The 25,512-nt window shown below is 37.3% G+C and overlaps 1 protein-coding gene across 12 annotated transcripts in view; it reads right to left on the reverse strand.

Moving 5' to 3' along the window:
- The window catches only part of CDC14A (cell division cycle 14A), a 292,061-nt gene that overhangs the window by 137,545 nt on the left and 129,004 nt on the right, over nt 1-25,512 (reverse strand). For all 12 annotated transcript variants that reach the window (XR_005361147.1, XR_005361148.1, XR_005361146.1 and 9 more), the window contains one exon: nt 7,444-7,603. Coding sequence is in view for 9 of the 12 variants with exons in the window: in XM_038541205.1 (XP_038397133.1) it covers nt 7,444-7,603 (160 nt within the window). In the remaining 3 variants the exon portion in view is untranslated. The remainder of the gene's footprint in view (nt 1-7,443; nt 7,604-25,512) is intronic.

Below are 25,512 nucleotides of genomic sequence, written 5' to 3' on the forward strand. Positions count from 1 at the left end.
ATATTGGGAAGAACAGTGGAGTGGGAATAATACTGTTCTAAAATTCTGTCTACCACAACCAGGAGGCAATCAAAAAGTGTCCAAAACTCAAATTATTTTAAATAGCATTATAAGCAAGACATATGTGTTTAGAATATGGTAGTGAAAATGCTGATGTAATTTGCTTAGAGGATCGCTGTTTTGGGAGTTGGTGTAGGAGTGGGGGTAGGAGTACAGAAAGGTGGGAGAGGGAACGGATATTTTTTATTAGAATTCAGTACTTTTTAACACCTAAAAGTGAGGTCACATATTACTTGAAAAAATAAACACTAATTTAAAAAGATGCACAGTTAACCAAAAAAAATTAAGTGTTTTACATTATAGTTATGTCACATGTGTTTTCTCTCCCACTTTATTATGTATCTTAAAGGTGAAATCTTTTTTTAAATAATTTCAAATGTAGAAAACAACAAAAACACTGCAACAGACAGCCATGCACCTAACGAGCCAGATTCAATATATTTTCTACTTTAGCTCCTTTTCTTAAGGAGTTTACTTAAATACCCTAGCTCTCAAAGAAAAAGAAACCATTGCATATAAACTCCCAGCTCTCAATCTCTGGAGAAGGAAATCATGTCTCTTCTAAAGAAAAATATATATAATATTATTTTACCCTATGATATGTGTTTATGATAAAATACAGATGAGAGTGAAAAAAATATTAAAGTCACCTACATATTTACCATCAGAAGCAAAACACATTAGCACTCTGGCATATAGTCTTCCAGATTTTTCCCTGTGCTATACATACCATCTCCCAACATACTTCCTCCTACAAAAAGAGGTTGAGTTACATATATGCTGCTCTGTAATTTACTTTTTCGCCTAAAAGATAAACTGCCAGAAGTATTTCAGGATAAATTTTAAAGAGCAAAACCAAAAAAAAAACCTCTGCCATATTATTCTATAAATAAAATTCCATAAAATTCCGTCATCTAAGATATACCAAATTTTATTGATTTCACCCTGGTTCAGGCAGTTTTCTATCTTTCATCACTATAAACAGCTCCAACAAACACCCTCCTTTATACATACGGCTTTTAAACACTGTTCTTTTATTGCCTTAAGATAGATTCATAGAAGTGGAATTGCTAAATACATTGTAAAGTCTTTTGCCATGTATCATCAAATTGCCCTCCATTTGACACTCCAACTGGCAATCTTTAGGGGTTTTTATTCTCCAAATCCTTGCTAATACTGCATACATTCTTTAATCTCACACAATTTGAGAGGCAGAAATAGCATCTTGTCATTTAAATTTGTGTTTCTTTCATTTCTAGGGAAGTAAAATGTTTTTAATGTTTACCAGCCATGAGGATTCCCATTTTGTTTTACTTGTGTATGTGGCATTTCACACTGATTTTTAAGAGTTCTTTACATTAAAAAAAAAAAAAAACCCTAATTTGAATATGTTGCAAACATTTCCTCCTAGAGGATGACTGTGAGGAGAATGAACTGAAGAAGGTGAAGTCTGCAGGGGGGCGGGAAGGAGGGGGATGGAGGTAAGTGGCTCCTGCAGGGTTCTGGTGAGAGGTGACAGACTGGATTAGGGCATGAGAAAAACGTGTGTGTTGTTCCCCCCACCCCCACCCCGACCTGGGGACGGGGGAAGCAAGAGGGAGGGGAAGAGACCCAGACATGCAGTACAGGTCTGAAGAACTCTGCTGAAATACAAATCATATTACTTTTTATCTCACCGTATCATCCCTATTTTATTTCTGTGGCTACTGTACAAAGCTTCAGGCATTTTTAGGACTAAGGAGTTGCAAAGCATATAAGCCATAAAATTCTCAGCAAGTGTTTAAAAGCCTTCAAACTCTTAACAAAAAGTTAATGTTATTCAAAACACATTTAAATTAAATTACAGAATTAAGAAACTAGAAAGCTGTAAGAAAGAGGACTCTGGCTTTCTAGAATCCTGAGTAGGCCACAAGGACATGAACATAACTAAGCTCTGTATCTATCAGAGCACCTAGAACACAAACACCTGTGAGGGGAAAATATACTAGAAAACACAGTTCCTTTTATCATGAGGCATAAATCAATCCCAAGAATTGGTGGACCTGGGGCAATCTGAAGGTTTTTCTCAGCAGATGCTGGTAAGTCTCATTCTTTCTACCAAATTCATTCCTTATAATAACTATGAATAGTCACAACTGATGAATGCAGAGAACCTAACCTGAGCCTCAGTTGTGCTCTTGGGCTCCAGACCCTCTCCCCATAGAGCCCTAGTGCAGACTCTCCCTGGCCCTGAGCTACTTAGATCCCCTAGACTCTGCTGAAAAGAAACAAAGTCACATGGTTGCTGCTGACCAAAGTGAGGAAGCCTAGTCCAGGGAAGACCCTCATATTGTTGCTCAAGGAGAAGGGTCACTCCCCATTGACTCTGGAGGGTCTGAGCACCAGCTCTTTCTTTTGGATACCAGTCTGCCCTATATAAAGGCAGGAAAATGAGAGTAAACTAAAATACATAAAGAAGGATCATTTTGAAAAATGTACTTATTTACAGATGATGATCTAGCTAAAGAACAAATAATAGTGCAAAGTATAAAGATTTATTTTATGCCATCAGTTGTTCTCTAAATATAGACGAGATGAAAATGAAAATAAAACACATTCATAGGTTTCAGTTGGATAAAGTAATCACTGACCAACACATTAATTAAATGGTGACAGAGTAAGCTACCGGGGAGGCCGTGGTGTGTGCCATTAAGGAAAAAAATCTATTAGATAAAATATAGCACACTAGGGAAAAAAGACGGAAGAGTTAAAACAGAAAAATGACATAAAAAGAGAGTTTGAAATAGAAATGAGTAAAAATAGAAGTGAAAGGACTGGAAGAGAAAGAGGATAATGGATTTTTAGCAGGTTTAAGTGATTTGCCTAGGAAAGGTGGCTGGGTCATCTCCAAAATTCTTTCAGCTCTCAGATGTTGAAATTGTTAAGATGTAAAAGCTGGGGAAATGCAAAGATGTCATCTTCATAAGTTGCTTCTGATTATAAAAAGTTTGGGTTTATCAGAGCCCCCTAATCTGTCTTCTCACCTTCCTCGCTGCCACTGGTTGAGACCTTTATCATCTGGGACCACTCCCCTATCACCCGGCCTTTCATCCCTAGCCACACACAGACCCCAACACCCCTTCCACCTCACAGCCAGAGCAGTCTCCCCGTGGCTCTGTGGTGTACTGTCACTCTCCTGTCCAAGAGCTTCTCCTGGATCCCTGTGGCATTCAGACTGGAACTGAAATGCCATAGTGGTCCTAAGAGTGGAAAGAACAGTGCTTTGAAAGTAAGGTCTTAATTTTTCACTTAATGGATTTTTTTCTAAGATGTACCCTGTAATGAGCGTTTGATGTAAAAGAGCAAAGGATTTTATAAATCACAGTATCTCAATAATGTAATTAAAACACTACATTCTTGGGGCACCTAGCTGGCTCAGTTGGTGGAGTGTGTGACTCTTGATCTCTGGGTTGTGGGTTCAAACCCCACGTTGGGTGTGGAGATTGCTTAAAAATAAAGTCTTTAAAAATAAATAAAACACTACATTCTTATTTACCAGATGTCAATTATGTGAACTTGGCTGAACAAGAGCAGCACCTGCACCTAATTAACATCTCCAAGTCAAGAGCATCTGATTGATTAGTGTGCTAATTTTGGATTATGACCTCGGAGCAGGAAAAGTTAAGAACAATCACAATGCCAGGAGAAATTATTAGGACAGGCTGGCTACGGTTATGTTCAAAATTACTGATGTAATATGCTAAAGCCACACTCAGGACCTCATGGAGAGAGGCCTCAAGGTGAGTGGCTGAGTACAGCCTCAGCCAGAGTGTCTGTGTTTAAATGTTAGCTCCACTGCATACTTTGTGATCTTGGGCAGACAGTTCAACTTTCTCTACCTCAGTTAATGTCATCTGTTCAAAAGGACCTAGTTACAGTGCCTATTTCACACAACTATTATAGGAATTAAGAGTTCATCCATGTAAAGTGCCTAGAACAGAGCCTGGCACATAGTAAGTGCTATTTAGGTGGTTGTTACATTCTAAGCTCCTCACTTCACTCCTTACTGATCTGCCCCTTAAAGTGTTTTCAATTCCATCTTCTTAAAATTCTTTATGACCTCAGTGCACGATGGACCCTTAGGCTCTGGCATGTCTAAATGAGCACGTACTGCTGGTACTACTTTGTATGTGAGCACAGATTACCCTTGGATGGCTTGGATTATTACCAATTTCATGTACTCTTGTTTGTTTTCTAAGAAACTGTAAGCCTTCTTCATTCTTTCAAGCAATATTTACCAAGGCCCTTGGGCTGGGAACAGGCTCACAAAGAGGGCAGACGGAAGCCTCAATCTCCACAGTGTCTATTGCCAGGCAGGGAAGAAAAAAGGAAGAAAAGTACAGTGCAAGGCAGAAGCACCAAGCCGGGAACCTTTGCCAGACCCACGGGATGGGCCATGTGTATTTCATAATCCCTAGCCCTACACTGAGGACCAGGTTCAGTCAAGGTAAAGCCTCTATTTTTAAAAGTTTTCTCATAACTCGAAGTAGGCGAAGAGAATTCATCACAGCTGCAGCCTAGTCCCCTTACTGTGGCCTGAATCATTCTGGTTGATCTTTTTGCCTATTCACCTGCCTCTTGAGCACTGAAAAACTGTATATTCAAACCTTCACAATCAGGTAATCACAGAGCTCCCTAATAATAACCAACCACAGAAAAAATCCCTGTAGGCCTAGAAATCAGAAAAATAATTTAGTATCTCATTTTCAATCTGACATTACTTTTAAAAAGGAAAAAAAGAAGCAACTTCTAGAAGAATAGTGCCTTTTTGTACTTTGTTTATGTACAAACTAAATAAATCCAGAATTTCCATGGGTTTCTATCTCGAACATTGGTATGGAACTTGAAACTTAAAATCCTTGCAGCATTCTCAACTTATTTTCCCACTTGGAATTCACAAGAACGACAAAGATATCACCAACTCTATAACATTCACTTCTGAGTAAACTAACTCCTCATATTCATGCAATGTTCTGGAGCCAGGACCATAAGCATGGCAAGGAAAGCACTTTAAAGTGTTATTTACACAAGACATCACCTAACTGCAAAGTGATTCAAAACGTATATGCATATCACTGTCTGAAATCTTAACCACACCATCATTCTGTGGCATTTCTGAATTATTTTCATTTCTGTGCTCTGACTTCAAAAATAATACCACTTCTGAATGGCTAGAGCTAAAATAATTAATTTAGAGGTACAGGGAATAAGAAACAGAGAAATAGCCCAATACCTGAATACACACTCATATATAAAACTTATTTTAAATTTCATATTTCATTCTTCACCCTTTCAGTGATAAATAAATGTTAATTATTCTTAAGTTCAACAAACTGAGATCTAAAAAAGTATGAGAACAAAATGCTCCACCAGATGTTAGTTTAATATGGATTATGATATAGAAAACATTATATTCCTACAAGATAAATTATGTTTCCCAGATAGATGGATAAATTGTATGTGTCTCTTTTCAGAGGTCATCATGCAAAGCTCTATTTACTTTAACAAAACCTGAGAAGGAAATGCTGACCAGAGCAAGAAAAGTATTCTTGCTTAGCTATATTATAACATTAAAATGCCAGTTCAGGTCCTTTTGTTTGCTTTGAATAGGACAGACTACAACACAGAGACAAGAAAATATCAACAAAGGCTCTGAACATCAACATGACCTTGGCTAACATTTACATTTTGTCAGGACAGATGATTCATACAAGTAAACATAGCCACTTCATCAGTGGCTTCCTGGAGACCACAGGGTTGAAAAATTGGTTCTCCTGGCAGTCTCCATCCTGTGTTGTTGAAGGAAGCCCATTCTTCTGATTGCCAAGCACTCTGGTTATGTTCCTTGGTGAACATAACTGGTTCTATATGACATTTGTTGACTTAAAATAGCTATGATGCATTCCTTCCACTTGGGGTTCCCTGAGGGCCAAACTTGAACCACAGCATTTTGCATAAGACCCTCATCCAGGTCCAACGGGTCACTGGCTAGTAGAATGTAAATCCACACTTGCTGCCTAAATATATTTTTTTAAGATTTATTATTTATTTGAGGGGGAGAGGGTAAAGGGAGAGGAAGAGAATCTTAAGCAAACTCCCCACTGAGCAAGGAGCACGACATGGGGCTTGATCCCATGACCCCTAGATCATGACGAGCCAAAACCAGGAGTTGGACACTTAACCAACTGAGCTACCCAGGCGCTCCACTGTTTAAATATTTTTAACAGCTTTTTTTTTTTGCTCCTTCAGAGCTATAAAAATATAACTACAACCAAGTGCTTAGCTTCACCTCAGGCATACTGTGGTAGAAAGAACTAAACCAGGAGGAAGACTCTCAGTCTCAAGGCAGTCCCACCACTAAACACCATGACCCTCAAGTCATGGGATTTGGTGGGACCTCAGCTTCTGATCTGCACAAGAGGGTAAGTAGAACAAATGATTTCCAGGTTGCTTCTAACTCCAAAAATGCCCATGATCCTACCTGTTTTAAGTCATTTCCATTTTTAGGTAGCAGGGTATAACACAAACACACAGATTCAGAATCAGATAGATGTGGATGGGAATCACTAAGGTTAGAACTTCTCTGACATTCCATTTCCTAACTGTAGAGATAATACTGCTGATATTACCTATCACCAGCTAGTTGTAAAGATTAAATGAGTCCACCGATGTCAACTGTTGAAAAATGGTTTGTTTATAACAGAGCCTCAATTAAAGAAAAAAGTTATCTCTAATTGTGTTTTCAACTCTGCATTTTAGAAATCAATATGAATTTGAGACTTTCACAAAAAACCACTTGTGGCATATACTGTTTTTTCAATTGTCACATTAATTCTTTCTTCTTTATATCCACTTCCATACAAATAGAAAGTTTCCTTTTTATTCCCTTTTTGTGCATAGTCTCCACCCCAGAGTAGCCTCCTTTATAATTGTGCTCCTTAAATTACAGCTTTTTTTTTAAATTTATTTATTTATTCATGAGAGACAGAGAGAGAGAGAGGCAGAGACACAGGCAGAGGGAGAAGCAGGCTCCATTCAGGGAGCTGGATGTGGGACTCAGTCCCCAGTCTCCAGGATCACACCCTGGGCGGAAGGTGGCGCTAAACCACTGAGCCACCCGGGCTGCCCAAATTACAGCTTTTTCATTTCTCAGGATAATTGCTGTCTTTGCTTTGATTCTTGTTTTACAAGTAGATGATTCTACATTCTACATCTAAGAAATATTGGTACTTTCAGCACCTCAGAAAAGAGATATTGCTATGTTATATATGTTCAGCTGGAAAACAAAGAAATGCAGAACGTTAGTCTTAAGGAGACACGAAAACCTTCCTAAGGAACACTCACCTCTCCAAATCTTTCCACATTTTGTATTTTAGATAAGTTTCCACCAATAGACATATCATCCAAGCCAGAAAGAATTTTATTAATACTTCCTTCACTGGACGGTCTATTTTTCAGTTTGGATCGGAAAATGTCTCCTTGGACCCATAACGATGCCTGTTTTCTGTAAAAAGGAGAGAAAACGGAATAATTTATCTGTAAAATAAGTTACTATCATCTCCTCAGAAGTATAATGTCTTACAGATAAAAAGATTAGCAGATAAACCCTTATAATTCAAACTAGAAAGATTATGAAATCTTAGAAATTTTTAAGTCATTTTCTGAAAGTCAGAATTGTTATATGAAATAAATTAATTATATTGAAGTTCCATATGAGACACAAATACCTATCTTCCAATATATGTCTACATAACCATACATGAGTTGCCCTATTAAGGTTCTCAGATGCTTACAACAACAACAAAGACTATAAAGCCCATTTGCCTTTTACATATAAATTTGAAATCTGTATGACATTTCTCAAATAGCAATTTGATATGTCTATTAAAACAGCTGGAGTGAACTGGACTCAAAAATACAGGTGAAGAAACTTGAATCAAACAGATAGTACTAAAAGACTACTAAATCCCTAATTGTATGTGGCACCCTGAAAAGCCCTGAACACACAACTTTAGAAACCCACTCTTACTACCTAAAAGCAAGGTAGTAGAGTATCAATTAGATCATCCTTTAAGAAAATATAATTCATCTGTAAGGTTTTTTTATTCAATAAGGCACAATTGTAACTGTTCTCCAGGTTACAAGAAAAAAAAACTTAAAACATGTAAACAAAATGACACTCTGGGTTTTAAATTTTTATTGATAGAGTCACCTTTCTGCATTTCTTTTAAAATAAATTATCCATCAGATAGCTTTCATTCTACTCTATGTCATACTCTACAGAATAGAATTAAACTGAAATTGTGGTTCATTACAAGGAATATTAACATCCAGGGAAATAACAGCATTATCAAGGAGATGCTACCCATAAGAACATAGATTTATTTTTTGAGGCAACAGAAAAGACCAAGCAGTACTTTCTCCCAAAGATTCCAAATAAAATTCAGGTTAAAACATGAGGAGAAAAACAATGACAAAAAAATCCTCCCTGAGGATTTGGAATCCACCTTTCCTTTTTAAAAGAGTTTACTTTCGGGGTGCCTGGGTGGTTCAGTGGGTTAAGCGTCTGCCTTAGGCTCTAGTCATGGCCCCAGGGTCCTGAAATCGAGGCCCACGGTTGGCTCCCTGTTCAGCAGGGAGTCTGCTTCTCCCTCTCTGCCTCTCCCCCTTACTCCTACTCTCTCTCACATACAAATAAATAAAATCTTTAAAAAATAAAGAGTTTACTCTCAAATCAGAACTTTTGTTTATGATTAAATACTGTTGAAAGTCTTGAAGAAAAGATTAACTTTTAAATTATACAGCAAAATTTTACATGAGTAATGCCTCCAACCCAACATATCCACATGCAGGTATCACCCTACAGAGATACATACTTGTATACAAGATGTGAAAATGCTTAGCGCAGCATTATTGTAACTTAAAAAAATACTGGAGCTATCTAATGGACAACCAGCTTATTAACAGTAGATCCATTCTGGAAATAGTATACAGCCAGTAAAAAGCCTGGGATGGACCTCCATGTAGTAATGAAGAAGAGCAGCTATGAAATAAAATGTTAGTGAATGAAAAATGTGACAGAGTAGAAAGTGTGATCTCATTTTTTGTATTAAAAAAAGTTATAATTTAACCAAAAGTTCAGTTATCTAGAAGAACATATAGCTACATATTGACTAGTAACTCTCAAAAACAAAATAAAACTTTCACTTTCTATTGCATGCCTACTGTTTGACTTTTTTAAAACAATGTGCCTCATGTTCTTTTGTAAAAAAATAAGTGATAAGCAGAACAAAGCTAGAGTTAGAATGGAAAGGAATCTTCAAAGCTACTATCATAAAAGCAGACAGCACATCACTACGTTGTGTCCAAAGGTTAACAGCATGGGATAGGACTGGATAATTGGGAAGCTTTATTTTTTTTAAGTATAACATCTTACTCCACTTTCAAATAAAAAGGTGTTTTTTTCTTTTAATTTTTGCTCACTTTTCAGCATTTTCCAAATAAAGCAAAGGAGAAAGGAACACCTTTAGATTCTATTTTTGAGACAGGCACTATAGAGGCTCTAGATATAAAATACTTTATCCACATACAAGACTAACAACATTTCTAGCATTGTTCTAAATTGGAATTCATTTAATTATCTTAAGAAATTCCCAGCACGTTTTTAAACAGATTAAATTTTAAAACAAAACCCTAGTGAAGTTTTAAGTATATGAATAAAATAAAAACTCCAGAAATCTACACACAACAGTTTACTAAGGAGTTTGGCAGTGTGTCTGCCTTCTATTATGACAGAAGGCAGCTTTTGGAAGCAAACTACTGAGGAATACTTTCTGAGCTTAAAATATATAAATTGATGGGGTTACCCTAATGACTGAGTCACATTCAATTTTTTCTATACCAACTGTAAAAATATGTATATTAAAAAAAACCTTAAAGTTTGCTTCCTTTGTGAAAATCATCATAAAACCATGGTACAGCCTCCTTTCTAATTTGCACTTTAAGAAATCCTTGCTTTTAATTTTTTATGCCTCCAGATTTTTTCCACTTAATGCTATGTCTAGTATAACTCTTTATCTGATGGTTGACTCTTATATCTTTCCAAAATAGTAGTAAACAAACAGCATAGTACCTGAAACAGTATGAACAATTCAAAAGATAACTGTTAAATTCATAAATGAGTACCTTGAGTCTCTGGTCAAAACTCTCAAGATTAAAGAACTACTATTTCAAAGAGAGAAGATTCAGCTCTGCCACAGATAGTGAGAAATTCAGATAAATGAAACATACAGAGAGGTTAGGAATATACAAAGAAGAGACAGAATTCCTGTCTCTCAAATGCTTCCAGTTAAGTATAAGAAAAACAACTGAAATTCAGTATTAAAGCCCTATGACCAAGATTTGCCCTTAACTCAGTCTGAAAGAATCAGAGAGAAGATCCCTGAGAATTCAGAAGTATCTAGAGAGATTAGCAGAACTTAACCAACAAAGAGTTTTCCCAAAGCAAAGAAACAATATGGCTTTGAAGAAATAGTGATATTAAATAACCCAGCACATTTGGTAAACTGGGCTGTTTGATTTGGCTGAAATAGAGGTTATGACGGAAGTAAGCAGCAACCAGTCCCATGATGGACCCTGCACGCCACTCTAAGGAATTTAGGTTTGAAAATTGAAAAAATTCCAATTCCAAAATGTTACAAAATGAAAACTCTGATGCTGCTGCCAACCTAAAGATGGAAATTATAAAGTGACACCTTTCACTTGCTTGGTTTCAAAGATTTTATCTGTCCCATCACTGGAAAGACTTGATTTGAACCTGAATATTAAAGATGAATAAGGTGTCAAAGCTGATTTGCGTGTTGCTAAGTGATGCTCTACGCAAGTGCTTCTTATGAAAAAGCAGCACTTCACGCAAATCCCTTTTTTATTGACAAGAGGAACCGTGCTGGCTTTTATTGTGGTGTCTATTACTCCTTAAAAGCCTCATCTCAAACAGAAGAAGTAAAACGTGTATTTTTAAGTATTTAGCATTTAAAAATCAAATCCTATGAAGCTAACACATCAGCTTAAAGTAAATCCTCCAGCAACGTAATGGATTTTGTAAGACAGCATGAGATTACTACCCCTTCTGCAAAAAGAACATGTGCTTTGAAATAACAGGAAGAGAGCTGTCATGATTTAAACAGAGCCTTTTGAGAGAGGTAGCCAGTGCTGGGGGTCAAGTGCTTTTGGCCAAGTCCTGGACCTGGGTTAGTCAGTCCTGAGACATAAGAAAATAATTAATTTGGCTTCATTACAAGCTAAGTCATGCCTTCACAAGTCTTTTTAAAAATCTGCTTTTAGGGGCACCTGGGTGGCTAAGCACCCAACTCTTGATTTGGGCTCAGGTCACAGTTTCAGGATTGGGAGATAGAGCCCTGGTATGGGCTCTGTGCTCAGCAGGGAGTCAACTTGAGATTCTCTCTCCCTCTCCCTCTGCTCCTCCCCCTGCTCAGTTGCATCTTTACAGGTGTTTCTGGGTTTGGAATCAGAACACAATGATAGTCATGTGCAGCTTCTTCTGTTTGTAGCCAACCTCTTCTCCCTCACACCCTTGAGTCCAAACTATGCTGATCTCCCCACCATCTTAACTCTTCATTTCTTCTATCGTGGACACATATTTGTCCAGTACCCTGACCTCAGAGTCCATCCAAAGCCACCATTTGGCGATTCTATATAGAAACCCAGCTCATGTTCTAACTCAAGTTAGGCCTAATCTAGCTGTATCTGAGGCACCAGTCTGCCGTACATGCCTCCTACTCCACTGGCCCAGGGCTATTATAGTAACAGAGGTAGTTCCTGCTTTAAAGAACTGGACTAACAAAATGGATCAAACTTGACATTAAAGGAAGACAGACCAGAAAGCAATACCCAAGACTCAGAAGGTGGGAAGGAGACAGGTATTCAAGTTCTACTCATACTTCAGTATAAACAGATTTACTAGCAAGATGTTTAGACAGAGAATCTGAGGGTAGAGGGAAAGGTTCTTGAGTCTGAAACACACAAGAAAATGTAGCTGAAAGAGAAAAATATTAATTAGAGAACTCCCAAAGCTAATTCTAATTTAGGTAGAGACCCCCACAGTTAAAAGCTGGTTCAGTGGTATCATGCCAAAATACAAAGTTTACAACTAAACTTAATGCATTATTGCTTACAAGACCTTCTTTTTCCACCTCTCTTTTCATGCAAGAAACAAAACAAAAACCATTCAATCTCCTATCTTTAGTAATTGACATGAGTATTTCAGGACAAATTTCTGATGTCGCCATTGCCCACAATTCTTATATATATCTTATCCTTAATACTGGAATCCACATTAGGATTTCATTTTTACTTAGCCAATAGATCTGATATAATTGATGGTTAATAAATGAATAAAATGATGCAATAGTAAATACTGAAGAGCAATTCAGAGGTTTATAAATGGGTGTTACTGCAAAACTGTGACTGTCAAATAGTGCAAACCCAAACCTATACAATGTGCTTGTAATCCTTAAAAGTAAATCATGATATTGTCCATGGTTATTTTAAATTCTGGCTTATAATAATTCAGGTTTTAAGTTTATATTTCAGGAAAGATAAATTATTAAATCTTTAAAATAGTTTATAAAAAATGTTAATATGTATTCCCTGAACTACTACATGTATCTAAAAAAATTTCAAAAAGAAATAGTAGGAATCAATTATAATTAAAAATCCGCATAAGATACCTAGGAATAAACCTAACCAAAGATGTAAAGGATCTATACCCTCAAAACTATAGAACACTTCTGAAAGAAATTGAGGAAGACACAAAGAGATGGAAAAATATTCCATGCTCATGGATTGGCAGAATTAATATTGTGAAAATGTCAATGTTACCCAGGGCGATTTACACGTTTAATGAAATCCCTATCAAAATACCATGGACTTTCTTCAGGGAGTTAGAACAAATTATTTTAAGATTTGTGTGGAATCAGAAAAGACCCCGAATAGCCAGGGGAATTTTGAAAAAGAAAACCATATCTGGGGGCATCACAATGCCAGATTTCAGGTTGTACTACAAAGCTGTGGTCATCAAGACAGTATGGTACTGGCACAAAAACAGACACATAGATCAATGGAACAGAATAGAGAACCCAGAAGTGGACCCTGAACTTTATGGTCAACTAATATTCGATAAAGGAGGAAAGACTATCCACTGGAAGAAAGACAGTCTCTTCAATAAATGGTGCTGGGAAAATTGGACATCCACATGCAGAAGAATGAAACTAGACCACTCTCACCATACACAAAGATAAACTCAAAATGGATGAAAGATCTAAATGTGAGACAAGATTCCATCAAAATCCTAGAGGAGAACACAGGCAACACCCTTTTTGAACTCGGCCACAGTAACTTCTTGCAAGATACATCCACGAAGGCAAAAGAAACAAAAGCAAAAATGAACTATTGGGACTTTATCAAGATAAGAAGCTTTTGCACAGCAAAGGATACAGTCAACAAAACTCAAAGACAACCTACAGAATGGGAGAAGATATTTGCAAATGACATATCAGATAAAGGGCTAGTTTCCAAGATCTATAAAGAACTTATTAAACTCAACACCAAAGAAACAAACAATCCAATCATGAAATGGGCAAAAGACATGAAGAGAAATCTCTTAGAGGAAGACATAGACATGGCCAACATGCACATGAGAAAATGCTCTGCATCACTTGCCATCAGGGAAATACAAATCAAAACCACAATGAGATACCACCTCACACCATGAGAATGGGGAAAATTAACAAGGCAGGAAGCCACAAATGTTGGAGAGGATGCAGAGAAAAGGGAACCCTCTTACAACTGTTGGTGGGAATGTGAACTGGTGCAGCCTCTCTGGAAAACTGTGTGGAGGTTCCTCAAAGAGTTAAAAATAGACCTGCCCTACGACCCAGCAATTGCTCTGTTGGGGATTTACCCCAAAGATTCAGATGCAATGAAACGCCGAGACACCTGCACCCCGATGTTTATAGCAGCAATGTCCACAATAGCCAAACTGTGGAAGGAGCCTTGGTGTCCATCAAAAGATGAATGGATAAAGAAGATGTGGTTTCTGTATACAATGGAATATTACTCAGCCATTAGAAATGACAAATACCCACCATTTGCTTCAACGTGGAAGGAACTGGAGGGTATTATGCTGAGTGAAGTCAGTCAATCGGAGAAGGACAAACATTGTATGTTCTCATTCATTTGGGGAATATAAATAATAGTGAAAGGGAATATAAGGGAAGGGAGAAGAAATGTGTGGGAAATATCAGAAAGGGAGACAGAACATAAAGACTCCTAACTCTGGGAAACGAACTAGGGGTGGTGGAAGGGGAGGAGGGCGGGGGGTGGGGGTGAATGGGTGACGGGCACTGAGGGGGGCACTTGACGGGATGAGCACTGGGTGTTATTCTGTATGTTGGCAAATTAAACACCAATAAAAAATAAATTTATTATAAAAAAATTATAATTAAAAATCCAAGCCATTATTGTTAGACATTTTCAAGAATTCTTCCATTTCCTTGAACAAGTTTTATCTTACTTTTGTAATTTCCTAAAATAAAAAGTGATGGTTTAACTACTAATTTTTTTTAATAGTATTTATTTATTTATTCATGAGAGACACAGAGAAAGAGGAAGAGTCATGGGCAGAGGGAGAAGCAGGCTCCCTGCAAGGAGTCAGATGCAGAACTCGATCCCAGGACTCTGGGACCATAACCTGAACCAAAAGCCAACACTCAACCACCGAGCCATCCAGGTGCCCCTAACTACTAATTTCTGATGTTGCTCATTCTAGTTGTGAAACTTACCAAATACTATAAGCACCAAATTGAACGTAGCATAAGTGACATTTAGAGAGTAAGAAACACCTAACGACCCTTGTTATACAATGTGGTTGGGGGACCAGCAACATTATATCACCCGGGAGCTTATGAGAAATGTAGAATCTCAAGTCCCACCCCAGACCTAGTAAACCAGAAACTGCATTTAATAAGACCCCCAAGTGATTCTTACACATTTTAGTATTTAAGAAGCACTACAGACAACTGGAAGAGTTACAACTAAATTAAAATGTTGACAGATATCCAACTGACTGGATGTTGATGAAAATATCTATGATAATAAAGCAGAAAGGGGGAGCTTCTGATTTATGGATTTAGAAATAGAGAGAATCCAACCACAAAATTGTTGCTCCCTTAAAGATAACTTTACTCAAAATGGAAGCTCTACTTTGCAAAGACAAAACTTGCTGTCGGGTCCAGATGTAGACTTTATGTGAATTATCTCTGTGTTAGGAGGAAACTTAAAAGTAAAAAACTTCCATGTTCCTGAATTGGAAGAATTACTATTGTAATATCAATATGACCCAAAGCAATCTACAAATTCAGGGCAATCCCCATCAAGATTCCAATGACATCTTTCACAGAAATAAAACAAACAATATTAACATTTGCATAGAACCCACAAAAGAGGGCAGCCCTGGTGGCCCAGCAATTTAGTGCCACCTTCAGCCCAGGGTGTGATCCTGGAGACCCGGGATTGAGTCCCACATCAGGCTCCCTGCATGGAGCCTGCTTCTCCCTCTGCCTGGGTCTCTGCCTCTGTGTGTGTGTGTGTCTGTCATGAATAAATAAATATTTTTTTTAAAAAAAGGAACCCACAAAAGACCCCAAATAGCCAGAGCAATTCTGAGAAAGAACAAATCTGGAAGTATCACACTTTCTGATATCAAACTATATCATAAAGCTAAAATAATCATGACAGTATAGTAAGGGCATAAAAGCAGACATAGATCAGTGAAACAAAATAGCCCAGAAATAAACCCACATATATAAGACAAATTAATTTATGACAAAGGAGCCAAGAATACACAATGGGGAAAGGACAGTATCTTCAATAAATGGTGTTAGGAACACTGGGCAGCCATATGCAAAAGAATAAAACTGGACCACTATCTTATACCATACACACAAAAGTCAACTCAAAATGAATTAAGGAATTAAACATAAAACCTACAACCATAAACACTTAGAAGAAAACATAGGCAATAAGCTCCTTGACCTGAGCCTTGGCAGTGAGTTTTTGGATCTGATGTCCAAACCAAAGGCAACAAAAAAGTAAACAGGTGGAACTTTATCAAACTTAAAAAGCTTCTGCATTGGGACTCCTGGGTGGCTCAGTGGTTGAGCGTCTGCCTTTGGCTGAGGTTGTGATCCCAGGGTTCTGGGATCAAGTTCCACATCGGGCTCCCCACAGGGAGTCTGCTTCTCCCTCTGCCTATGTCTCTGCTTCTCTCTCTGTGTCTCTCATGAATAAATAAAATCTTTAAAAAAAAATTTTTTTAGGGGATCCCTGGGTGGTGCAGCGGTTTGGCGCCTGCTTTTGGCCCAGGGCGCGATCCTGGAGACCCGGGATCGAATCCCACATCGGGCTCCCGGTGCATGGAGCCTGCTTCTCCCTCTGCCTGTGTCTCTACCTCTCTCTCTCTCTCTCTCTGTGACTATCATAATTAAAAAAAAAATTTTTTTTTAAACCCTTCAGCATAGCAAAGTAAGCTTTCCACAAAATGAAAAGGTAGCCTACCAAATGGGAGAAAATATTTGCAAATCATAGGTCTGAAAGAGGTTAATATCCATAATATATAAAGAATTCACACAACTCAATAGCAAAAAAAACAATCAGTTTAAAAAATAGGCAGAGGATCTGAATAGACATTTTCCCAAAGACATACAGATGGCTAACAAGTACATGAAAAGGTGCTCACCATCACTAATTATCAGGGAAATAAATGTAAATCAAAACCACAATAAGATATGACTTCACACCTGTCAGAACGGCTATTCTCAAAACAAACAAATAAACAAGAAATAACACATGTTGGAGAGATTGCAGAGAAAAGGAAACATTCAACCTGGAGATAGGAATGTAAATTGGTGCAGCCATTATGGAAAACAGTACTGAAGTTTCTCAAAGAATTTTATTTTATTTTATTTTTTTATTTTTAAAGATTTTATTTATTCATTCATGAGAGACAGAGACACAGACAGAGAGAGAAGCAGCCCGATGCAGGACACAATCCCGGGACTCCAGGATTATGCCCCAGGCCGAAGGCAGGCTCTCAACCACTGAGCCACCCAGGCGTCCCACTCAAAGAATTTTAAAAAGGATTACCATATGATCTAGCAATTCCACTTCTGCATGGAATGAAAACACTAATTTGAAAAGATATATACACTGCTGTATTCACTGCAGCATTATTCACAGCAGCAGACATGTTAGCAACCCAAGTGTCCATTAATAGATGAAGAAATGTGAAGACATAAAGACTTACATAGACACATTCTGATATCAGAATATTACTCAGCCATAAAAAAAAAAAAAAGAAGGAAATCTTGCCATTAGCAACAACACGGATAGACCTTGAGGACACTGTGCTAAGTGAAGTAAGCCAGAAAGAGAAAGACAAACACCCTGGGATCTCACTTATATGTGAATTCTAAAGAAAAAGAATTTGTAAAAAAAAAAAAAAAAAAAAAGAATTTGTAGATGCAGAGGACAGATTGGTGGTTAACAGAAATGAGGGATAAGAGGCAGGCAAAGTGGTGAAGGGGATCAAAAAGTAAAAACTTCCAATTATAAGTAAGTCCTAGGGATGTAATGTATAGCATGGTGACAGACTATAGTTAATAATACCATACTGTATAACTAGAAGTTGTTAAGAGAATAAATCTTATAAGTTCTCATCATAAGAAAAAGAAATTCATAACTACATTGTGATGGATATTAACTAGACTCATGGTGGTGATTATTATTTCAACGTAATATCAAATATTACGTTGTATACCTGAAACTAATATAATGTAATATGTCAGCTACATCTCAATAAAAAATTTTAAATTAAGGACAGCCCAGGTGGCTCAGCGGTTTAGCACTTGCCTTCAGCCCAGGGCATGATCCTGGAGTCCCGGGATCGAGTCCCACATCAGGCTCCATGCAGGGAGCCTGCTTCTCTTTCTGCCTGTGTCTCTGCGCCTCTCTCTCTCTCTCTCTCTCTGTCTCATGAATAGATAAATAAAATCTTTAAAAAAAATTTTAATTAAAAATAAATACATAAGATAAAACAACATCATTATATCACACTTCATTGTAAAGAATCTCCTAGGGCTGAAGTTCCCCTTGGGAACCCAATACTGGCCCCTAAAGGCTTCCTTTCTAATGAATGAAAGTTTTAACAGATCATGATCCAGAGGTTAGCATAGTGCCACAAACTGAACATTCAATAAACGGAGTCAAACAAGCCATAAAAGCAGCCTGATCCCACTTCTGTACTTCCTTCTACACGCCGTCCCTGAGAAGAATGAGTTGGCTCAAAAATAAAAGAGACATGTTTGTGCCTCATTTTAAAAACTTAAAAGATGTTTGGTAGAACACATATTATGGGTTCAGAATGGAATTTTTAGTTTAAGAACAACAGTTTAAGTTTAACAGTTTTAGTTTAAGAAACACCTGATGGTTGTTTTGCGAACAATTTTATTCGTAGCCTAGAAAAAAATTTAAACATAATATTTCAGACCATAACAAAGAAGTCTTGATCTGCCCATACATAAATTCATCAACTCACAAGGATGCTAGTAAACATCCCTCTTACTGCTGGTGAGACAAGAGGAAGTGTTCTTCAAGATGCAGAACTCAGACACCTGGACATATTTCAGGCTTCAAGGACTAGCAGGATGTGCTTCCCTAAAGTCACAGTTAGAATTAATATTACCTAAAAGGCAATGATTGGATTTTTCACCTCTGAAAGAATACAACCCCTCTAATTTGTGCAGTCATTTTTGACAGATGAAAACCTGTCAGAAAACTTTTTAATCCTCTCACCTCCCTCCTAATGAATGTGTTACTTATTCATGCTTTTGCGTCATTGATGGTGTCATTCTCTTCATCCCTCATACCATTACTCAGGCTTCAAAGCCTGAGACCGACCTCCCTGAGATGTCCCTGGTACCCATCTGTCTCTAACTCCTCAATCTAACTTCTGGCCTCTTCAACAAGAGCCATCCCCTTTAGATGACAATAGGCTCTCTTCAATCTCCCTCCACTTTGTTGCAAACCAGTATTCCTTAAATAACATGTGCATCTCAGGACTCTCCTACTTAAACCAGCCTAAAGTAGACATTTAAGGAATAAGAGAAGTTCAGAATGCCCATGTTCATAGGGGATCTGTGTATCTGACTGTACCTAGTTACTGACTATCCACACCAGGCTACACTATCTACGCAGATATATGAGTTTCCTATCTACACAAAGCTGCTATAACAAATTACCACACACCTAGTGGCTCAGGAGAATACATATTTACTCCCCCCCGATTCTGGAAGTCAGAAGGCCAACATCAGTTTCACTGAGCTAAAGTCAAGATGTTGGCAGGGTTGCTTCTTTCTGGAGGCTCTACAGGGAGAATCTGTTTTCTTGCTTTCTTAGCTGCCAGTGGCTGCCCATATTTCTGGGTTTACAGCCCCTTCCTCAGCTTCAAAGTACACCAATTCAATCTGTTTCTATCATCACATTTCTTCTAAATAACCCCTCCTGTGTCCCTGGGATTAGATTGAACCTACCAGAATAATCCAGGACAATCATTCCACTTCAAGATCCTTAACTTGACCACATTTGCAAGATCCCCATTTATAATATATTGAGTGGAGTTTATTTCTGGGATGCAAGGCTTATTCAATATGTTTTTTCTTAAATCAATGAAATCCACCATATTAACAAGCTAATGAAGAAAATGGCATGATCCTATCAATCAATGCAGAAAAAGCATGACAAAATTCCATACTCATTCATCATAAACCTCTCTGGAAAAGAGAGAGGAATTTCTTCCACTTGATAAAGTATATCTACAGCAAACCTCTAATTGACATTATACTTAATGGGGAATGCTTCCCCCTAACCCCAAGATTAGGAACAAATGAAGAATATCTGCTCTCACCACTCTTACTCATCAATGTGCTAGAAGTTCAGACTAGGCACCAAGGGAAGAAAAGAAAAGACATGTAGGTTGGAAAGGAAATAAAACTATCTCTATTTGTAGATGACACAATTATCTTTGCAGAAATCCCCAGGAATTTATGTGAGTACGTGCACACACACCCCTAAGTTTCAGGATATAAAATAAACATACATAGAAAGACAACTGCAGGGATGCCTAGATGGCTCGGTGGTTGAGCATCTGCCTTTGGTTCAGGTCGTGATCCCAGGGTCCTAGGATCAAGTTCCGCATCAGGCTCCCCACAGGGAGCCTGCTTCTCCCTTTGCCTGTGTCTCTTATGAATAAATAAATAAAATCTTTAAAAAAATCAATTGTATTCCTACATACTAGTGATGAACATATAGACTCGGAAATTTAAAATACAATACTATTTATAATCATTCAGAAAAAGTAAAATGCTTAGGTGTAAATCTAACAAAACAGGACTTATCAGCTAAAAGCTGATACTAATGAAAGAAGTCAAAGGAGATCTAAATAAATGAAGAGACATTGAAGACAGTACCAAAGATGTCAATTCACCCCAAATCAATATAGAGGTTTAACACATCCTACCAAAATGGCAGCATGATTTTTTGCAGATATGGACAAGATTACCCTAAAATTCACATAGAAAAGAAAAGGATCTGGCATTGATAAGACAATTTTGCTAAAGAAGGAGAAAGTAGGAGGAACCACTCTTCCAACGTTAAGGCTCATAATACAGGTAGAGTATCAAGACAGTATGGTATTAGAAGAAGGACATACACATCAATGGAACAAACAGAATAAAGAACAAAGAAGCAGATCCATACATATGCCCATCTAATTTTTAACAAAGCTGTCAAAGCAATTCAATGGAGAAAAGATAACCTTTTTCTACAAATACTGCTAAAGCAAGTGGACATCGATGGGCCCAAAAGGAAAAAAAAAAAAAAAGAATCTTAACTAAGTCTCACGCCTCATCTAAAAATCAACTCAAAATGAATCACTGACTTAAATGAAAACACATAACTATAAACCTTTTAGAAAAAAACATGAGAAATTATGGAGGTCTAGAGCTAAGCAGAGAGATCTTAGATCTGATACTAAAGGATGATCTAAAAAAGGGGGAAAATGATAAATGGGACTTCATCAAAATTTAAAATTTTTCCTCTGTGAAAGATCCTATTAAGAGAATGAAAGACAAGTAAAAGACTCAGAGAAAATATTTATCAGACAAAAAACTAGTACCTAGAACATATAAAGAACTCTCAAGGGGCGCCTGGGTGGCTCAGTTGTTTAGGTGTCTGCCTTCAGCTCAGTCATGATCTCAGGGTCTTGGGATCGAGCCCCACATCAGGCCTCCTGCTCAGCGGGGAGCCTGCTTCTCCCTCTCCCTTTGCCTCTCCCCACCACTCATGCTCTCTCTCTCACTCTGCTCTCTGTCTCTCAAATAAATAAACAAAATCCTTAAAAAAAAGAACTACCAAAACTCAGTAATAAGAAAACAAACAGCTCAATAAAGAATAGCCAAAAGATTTAAACAGACACTTTACCAAAAAGATACATGGATGGCAAATAAGTACATAAGAAGCTGCTTATTGTTACTTACTAGGGAAGTAAAATTAAAGCCATAATGATATATCATTACACTCCTATCAGAGTGGCTAAAACAAAAACAGTAACACCACCAAATGCTGACAAATATAAAGAAAAATTCAATCATTCATGCTTTGCTAGTGAGAATGTAAAATGAAACAGCCACTCTAGAAAACAGTTTGACAGTTTCTTAAAAAACTAAACATGTACCATACAACTCACCAACTGCAGTCTTGGGCATTTATCCCAGAGAAATGAAAATTTATGTTCACACAAAAACCTATACACAAACATTTATAGCATCTTTATTCATAATAGCCAAAAACTGTAAACAGCCCAGCTATCCTTCATGGTTAAAAAGCAATATGCTGAACATGCACACCCTGGAATATTACTCAGCCATAAAAAGGAACAAGTGAGGGGTGCCTGGGTAACTCAATCGGTTGAGTGCCTAATTCTTGATTTCAGCTCAGGTCATGATCTCAGTGTTGTGAGATCGAGTCCAATGCCGGCTCCATGCTCAGTGTGAAGTCTGGGATTCTCTCTCTCTCTCTTTCTCTCTCTCTCTCTCTCTCTGCCCCTCCTCCCACTCATGGGTACGCTCTCTCTCTCAAATCAATCAACCAATCTTTAAAGAAAAAAAGAACAAGTTACTGCCATGTGCAACAGCCTGGATGAATCTCCAGAGAATTACACTGAATGAAAAATTCCAAGCCTAAAAGGTTGCTGCATAATCTATGATTCCATATGTAACATTCTCAAAATGACAAAATATATAAATGGAAAATGGATCAGCAGTTGTCAGAAGGTAACAAGGGGATAAGGGTAGGAAAAATGAGTGCGGCTATACAAAGGCAATGTGAGAAACTCTTTGCAATGACAGAGAGATACTTGTATCTTAACTCTATCAATGTCAATATCTTGATTGTGATATTATATATATAATATATATTATATTTTGCAAGATGTTAGCATTCGGGGAAAGCGGGTAAATACAAAGGAGTCCTCTCTATTATTTCTTACAAATGTATATTAACCTAATTACCTCAAAATACAAATTTTAATCAACAGTGTATGTGTTTGAGTGTGTGTGTGAGTGTGTGTGTGTTTGTGTATGTAGATAGATAGGCAGATAGATAGTAGCTTAGGAGAAGGGTTGAGGTTTAGAATGGTTAGAGAAAGGCATGTAAAATGTGAAATAAACTTTCCAGACAGGATGCTTAAAAATAGTCAGGGGGCACCTGGGTGGCTCAGTTGGTTAAGCCTCTGACTCTTGGTTTCCGCTCTGGTCATGATCTCACAGAGTCATGGGACCGAGCCCTGAGATGGGCCCCATGCTCAGCACAGAGTCTGTTTGATATTCTCTCTCTCTCCCTCTCCCCTCCCCCTACTTGTTCACATTCACTCTAAATAAATAAATATATATATATATTTTAAAAAGTCAAGGAAGGAAGTGAACAAAAGTGTGTAAGCACCATGACACCTCAGGCTCCCTATGACACAGCACCTGCCCCCAGTGAGCCATAGTGCCACCCTGCAGTGTAGCAGAGATGATGTGGGTACCCCACACTCCCCTTGTAGACAACTAAGTAAGCGGTCCCAGTGGGGATCTTCACTCATCCCCACCCCCTTGGCCACCATATCCCTAGGAACTGTTAAATAGAAAGTTATCTAATGCTCCATACCTTATGGCCTGTACTAATGACCCATGGGTTTCTCAAAGACTTTCAAAACCAAACCTATCATGGCACATGCCCTGGTTTACCCGTCATATAACAAGACCAACCCTTCCAGATCATCTAACATCAACTAGATCCTTATCTCCAAATGATACTTGCATCTCCTAATTTCCCATCCCACCCCTCAAATCCAATACTATCTTAAAATATTCTTTTCTGAAAATAAAGATGGAAATGCTTCACAACTCATGAAGTCCACATAACCCTGATACTGACACTTAGAAGTATTACAAGAAAAGAAAATCACACATCATTACCTTTCACGAACATGGACACAAAAATCCCTAAGAAAATATTAGCATATCAAATCCAGTCATATGAAAACATAAAAGCACATCATGACCATTATGGCTCCACATTCAAAAAGCAATATAATTCACATTACCAGAATAAAGGAGAAAATATTATATGATTATCTTGATAGATGTAGAAAAAACTGACAAAATTCAATACCTATTATTAATAGAAACTCTCAATAAACTAGAAACGGAAGGAAATTTCCTCATTCATATAAAGGTCATCTGTGAAAACCCCACAGCTAACATCACATTTAGTGGTGAAAGGCTGAATGCTGCCCTTTAATATCAAGAGCAAGACGAGGATGTGCATTTTTACCACCTCTAACTAACATTGTACTGGAAATCTCAGCAATAAGAAAAAAAAAGAAACTATCAAAATTAATAAGTGAAATTTCTATGGTTGCAAGATATCTGGTTAATTTTCAAAAATCAGCTTCAGCAAAACTTTAAATTCTGTTCATTAGAAGACATACAGCACAATTATATCTGACAAATGACTTGTATCTAAAATATATATACAAATATCAAATCATTATTTTGTAAACCTGAAATTAATATAATGTTATATGACAATTACATCTCAATTAAGAAAAAAATCTCACTGGGCACCTAGATGGCTCAATTGGTTAAGCATCTGCCTTTAGCTCAGGTCATGATCTCAGGACCCTGGGACAGAGTGCCAAGTCCAGCTCCCTGTTCATTGGGTAGTCTGCTTCTCCCTCTCTCTCTACTCCTAAACCCCACCCCCTGTCCCCTGCTCTCTTCTCTCTCTCTCCAATAAATAAATACAATAGTTTTTTTTTAAATCTCACTGAAAAGCAGAAATGCCTGTTGTAAAGCTGCAACACACAACTTTAACTGCTCTTCCTAATGTTAAATCATCCGTAGAAAACCAATATATTTTCCATCAACTCTGTATATAGTACTGTGAAAAATAATGGTTTAATAGGATCTTCAACAAATATTTTTAAAATAAAATAATATCTTGGAAATTCTGCAAAAAATATATAGGAAAGAAAATATATTTTGAAAATAAAAATAAAATAGTAACAAAAAATATATAAAGAACTATTACAATCAACAAAAAGAAAAAATTTAAATAGGCAAAGACCTGGCCAAACATCTCTCAAAAGATATATATATGAAAAAATGTTCAACATCATTAGTCATCAGGAAATTGAGACACTATTTCACACCAAACAAAATGACTCCACTCCTGCCCAAAAAACAAGTTTACAAAACAAAATGTTAGCAAAGATGTGAAGTAATTAGAACTCATATTCATACAAGTAGTATATAAAATGATTTAACCACCTTGGAAAATCTTTCCTCATAAAGTTAAAATATATCTAATCCTATGACCCAGTGACCTTCATTCCTGGGTATTTAAATAAAGGAAATGAAGAAAGATGTCCACAAAAAGACTTGTAGAGAAATATTCACAGCAGTTTCATTCATAACAACCAAAAACTAAACATCCATCATCAGTTGTATGGGTCAATACATCATGATATATTCATTCAACGGAATACTAAGTAATAAAAAGAAACAAACTACTGACATACTTAACATGAATGTATCTCAAAAACAACATTCTGAGAAGAAAATAAAGACCAAGAACACTCCCAGCTATAAGACTCATTTTAAAACTACAGAAATTGTGATACTAGTGTCAAGACAGACAAACATAGAATGGAATATAAGGTCAAGAAACAAA

The sequence above is a fragment of the Canis lupus genome, chromosome 6, assembly GCF_011100685.1.
Source record: "Canis lupus familiaris isolate Mischka breed German Shepherd chromosome 6, alternate assembly UU_Cfam_GSD_1.0, whole genome shotgun sequence".
In the NCBI taxonomy this organism is placed as follows: domain Eukaryota; kingdom Metazoa; phylum Chordata; class Mammalia; order Carnivora; family Canidae; genus Canis; species Canis lupus.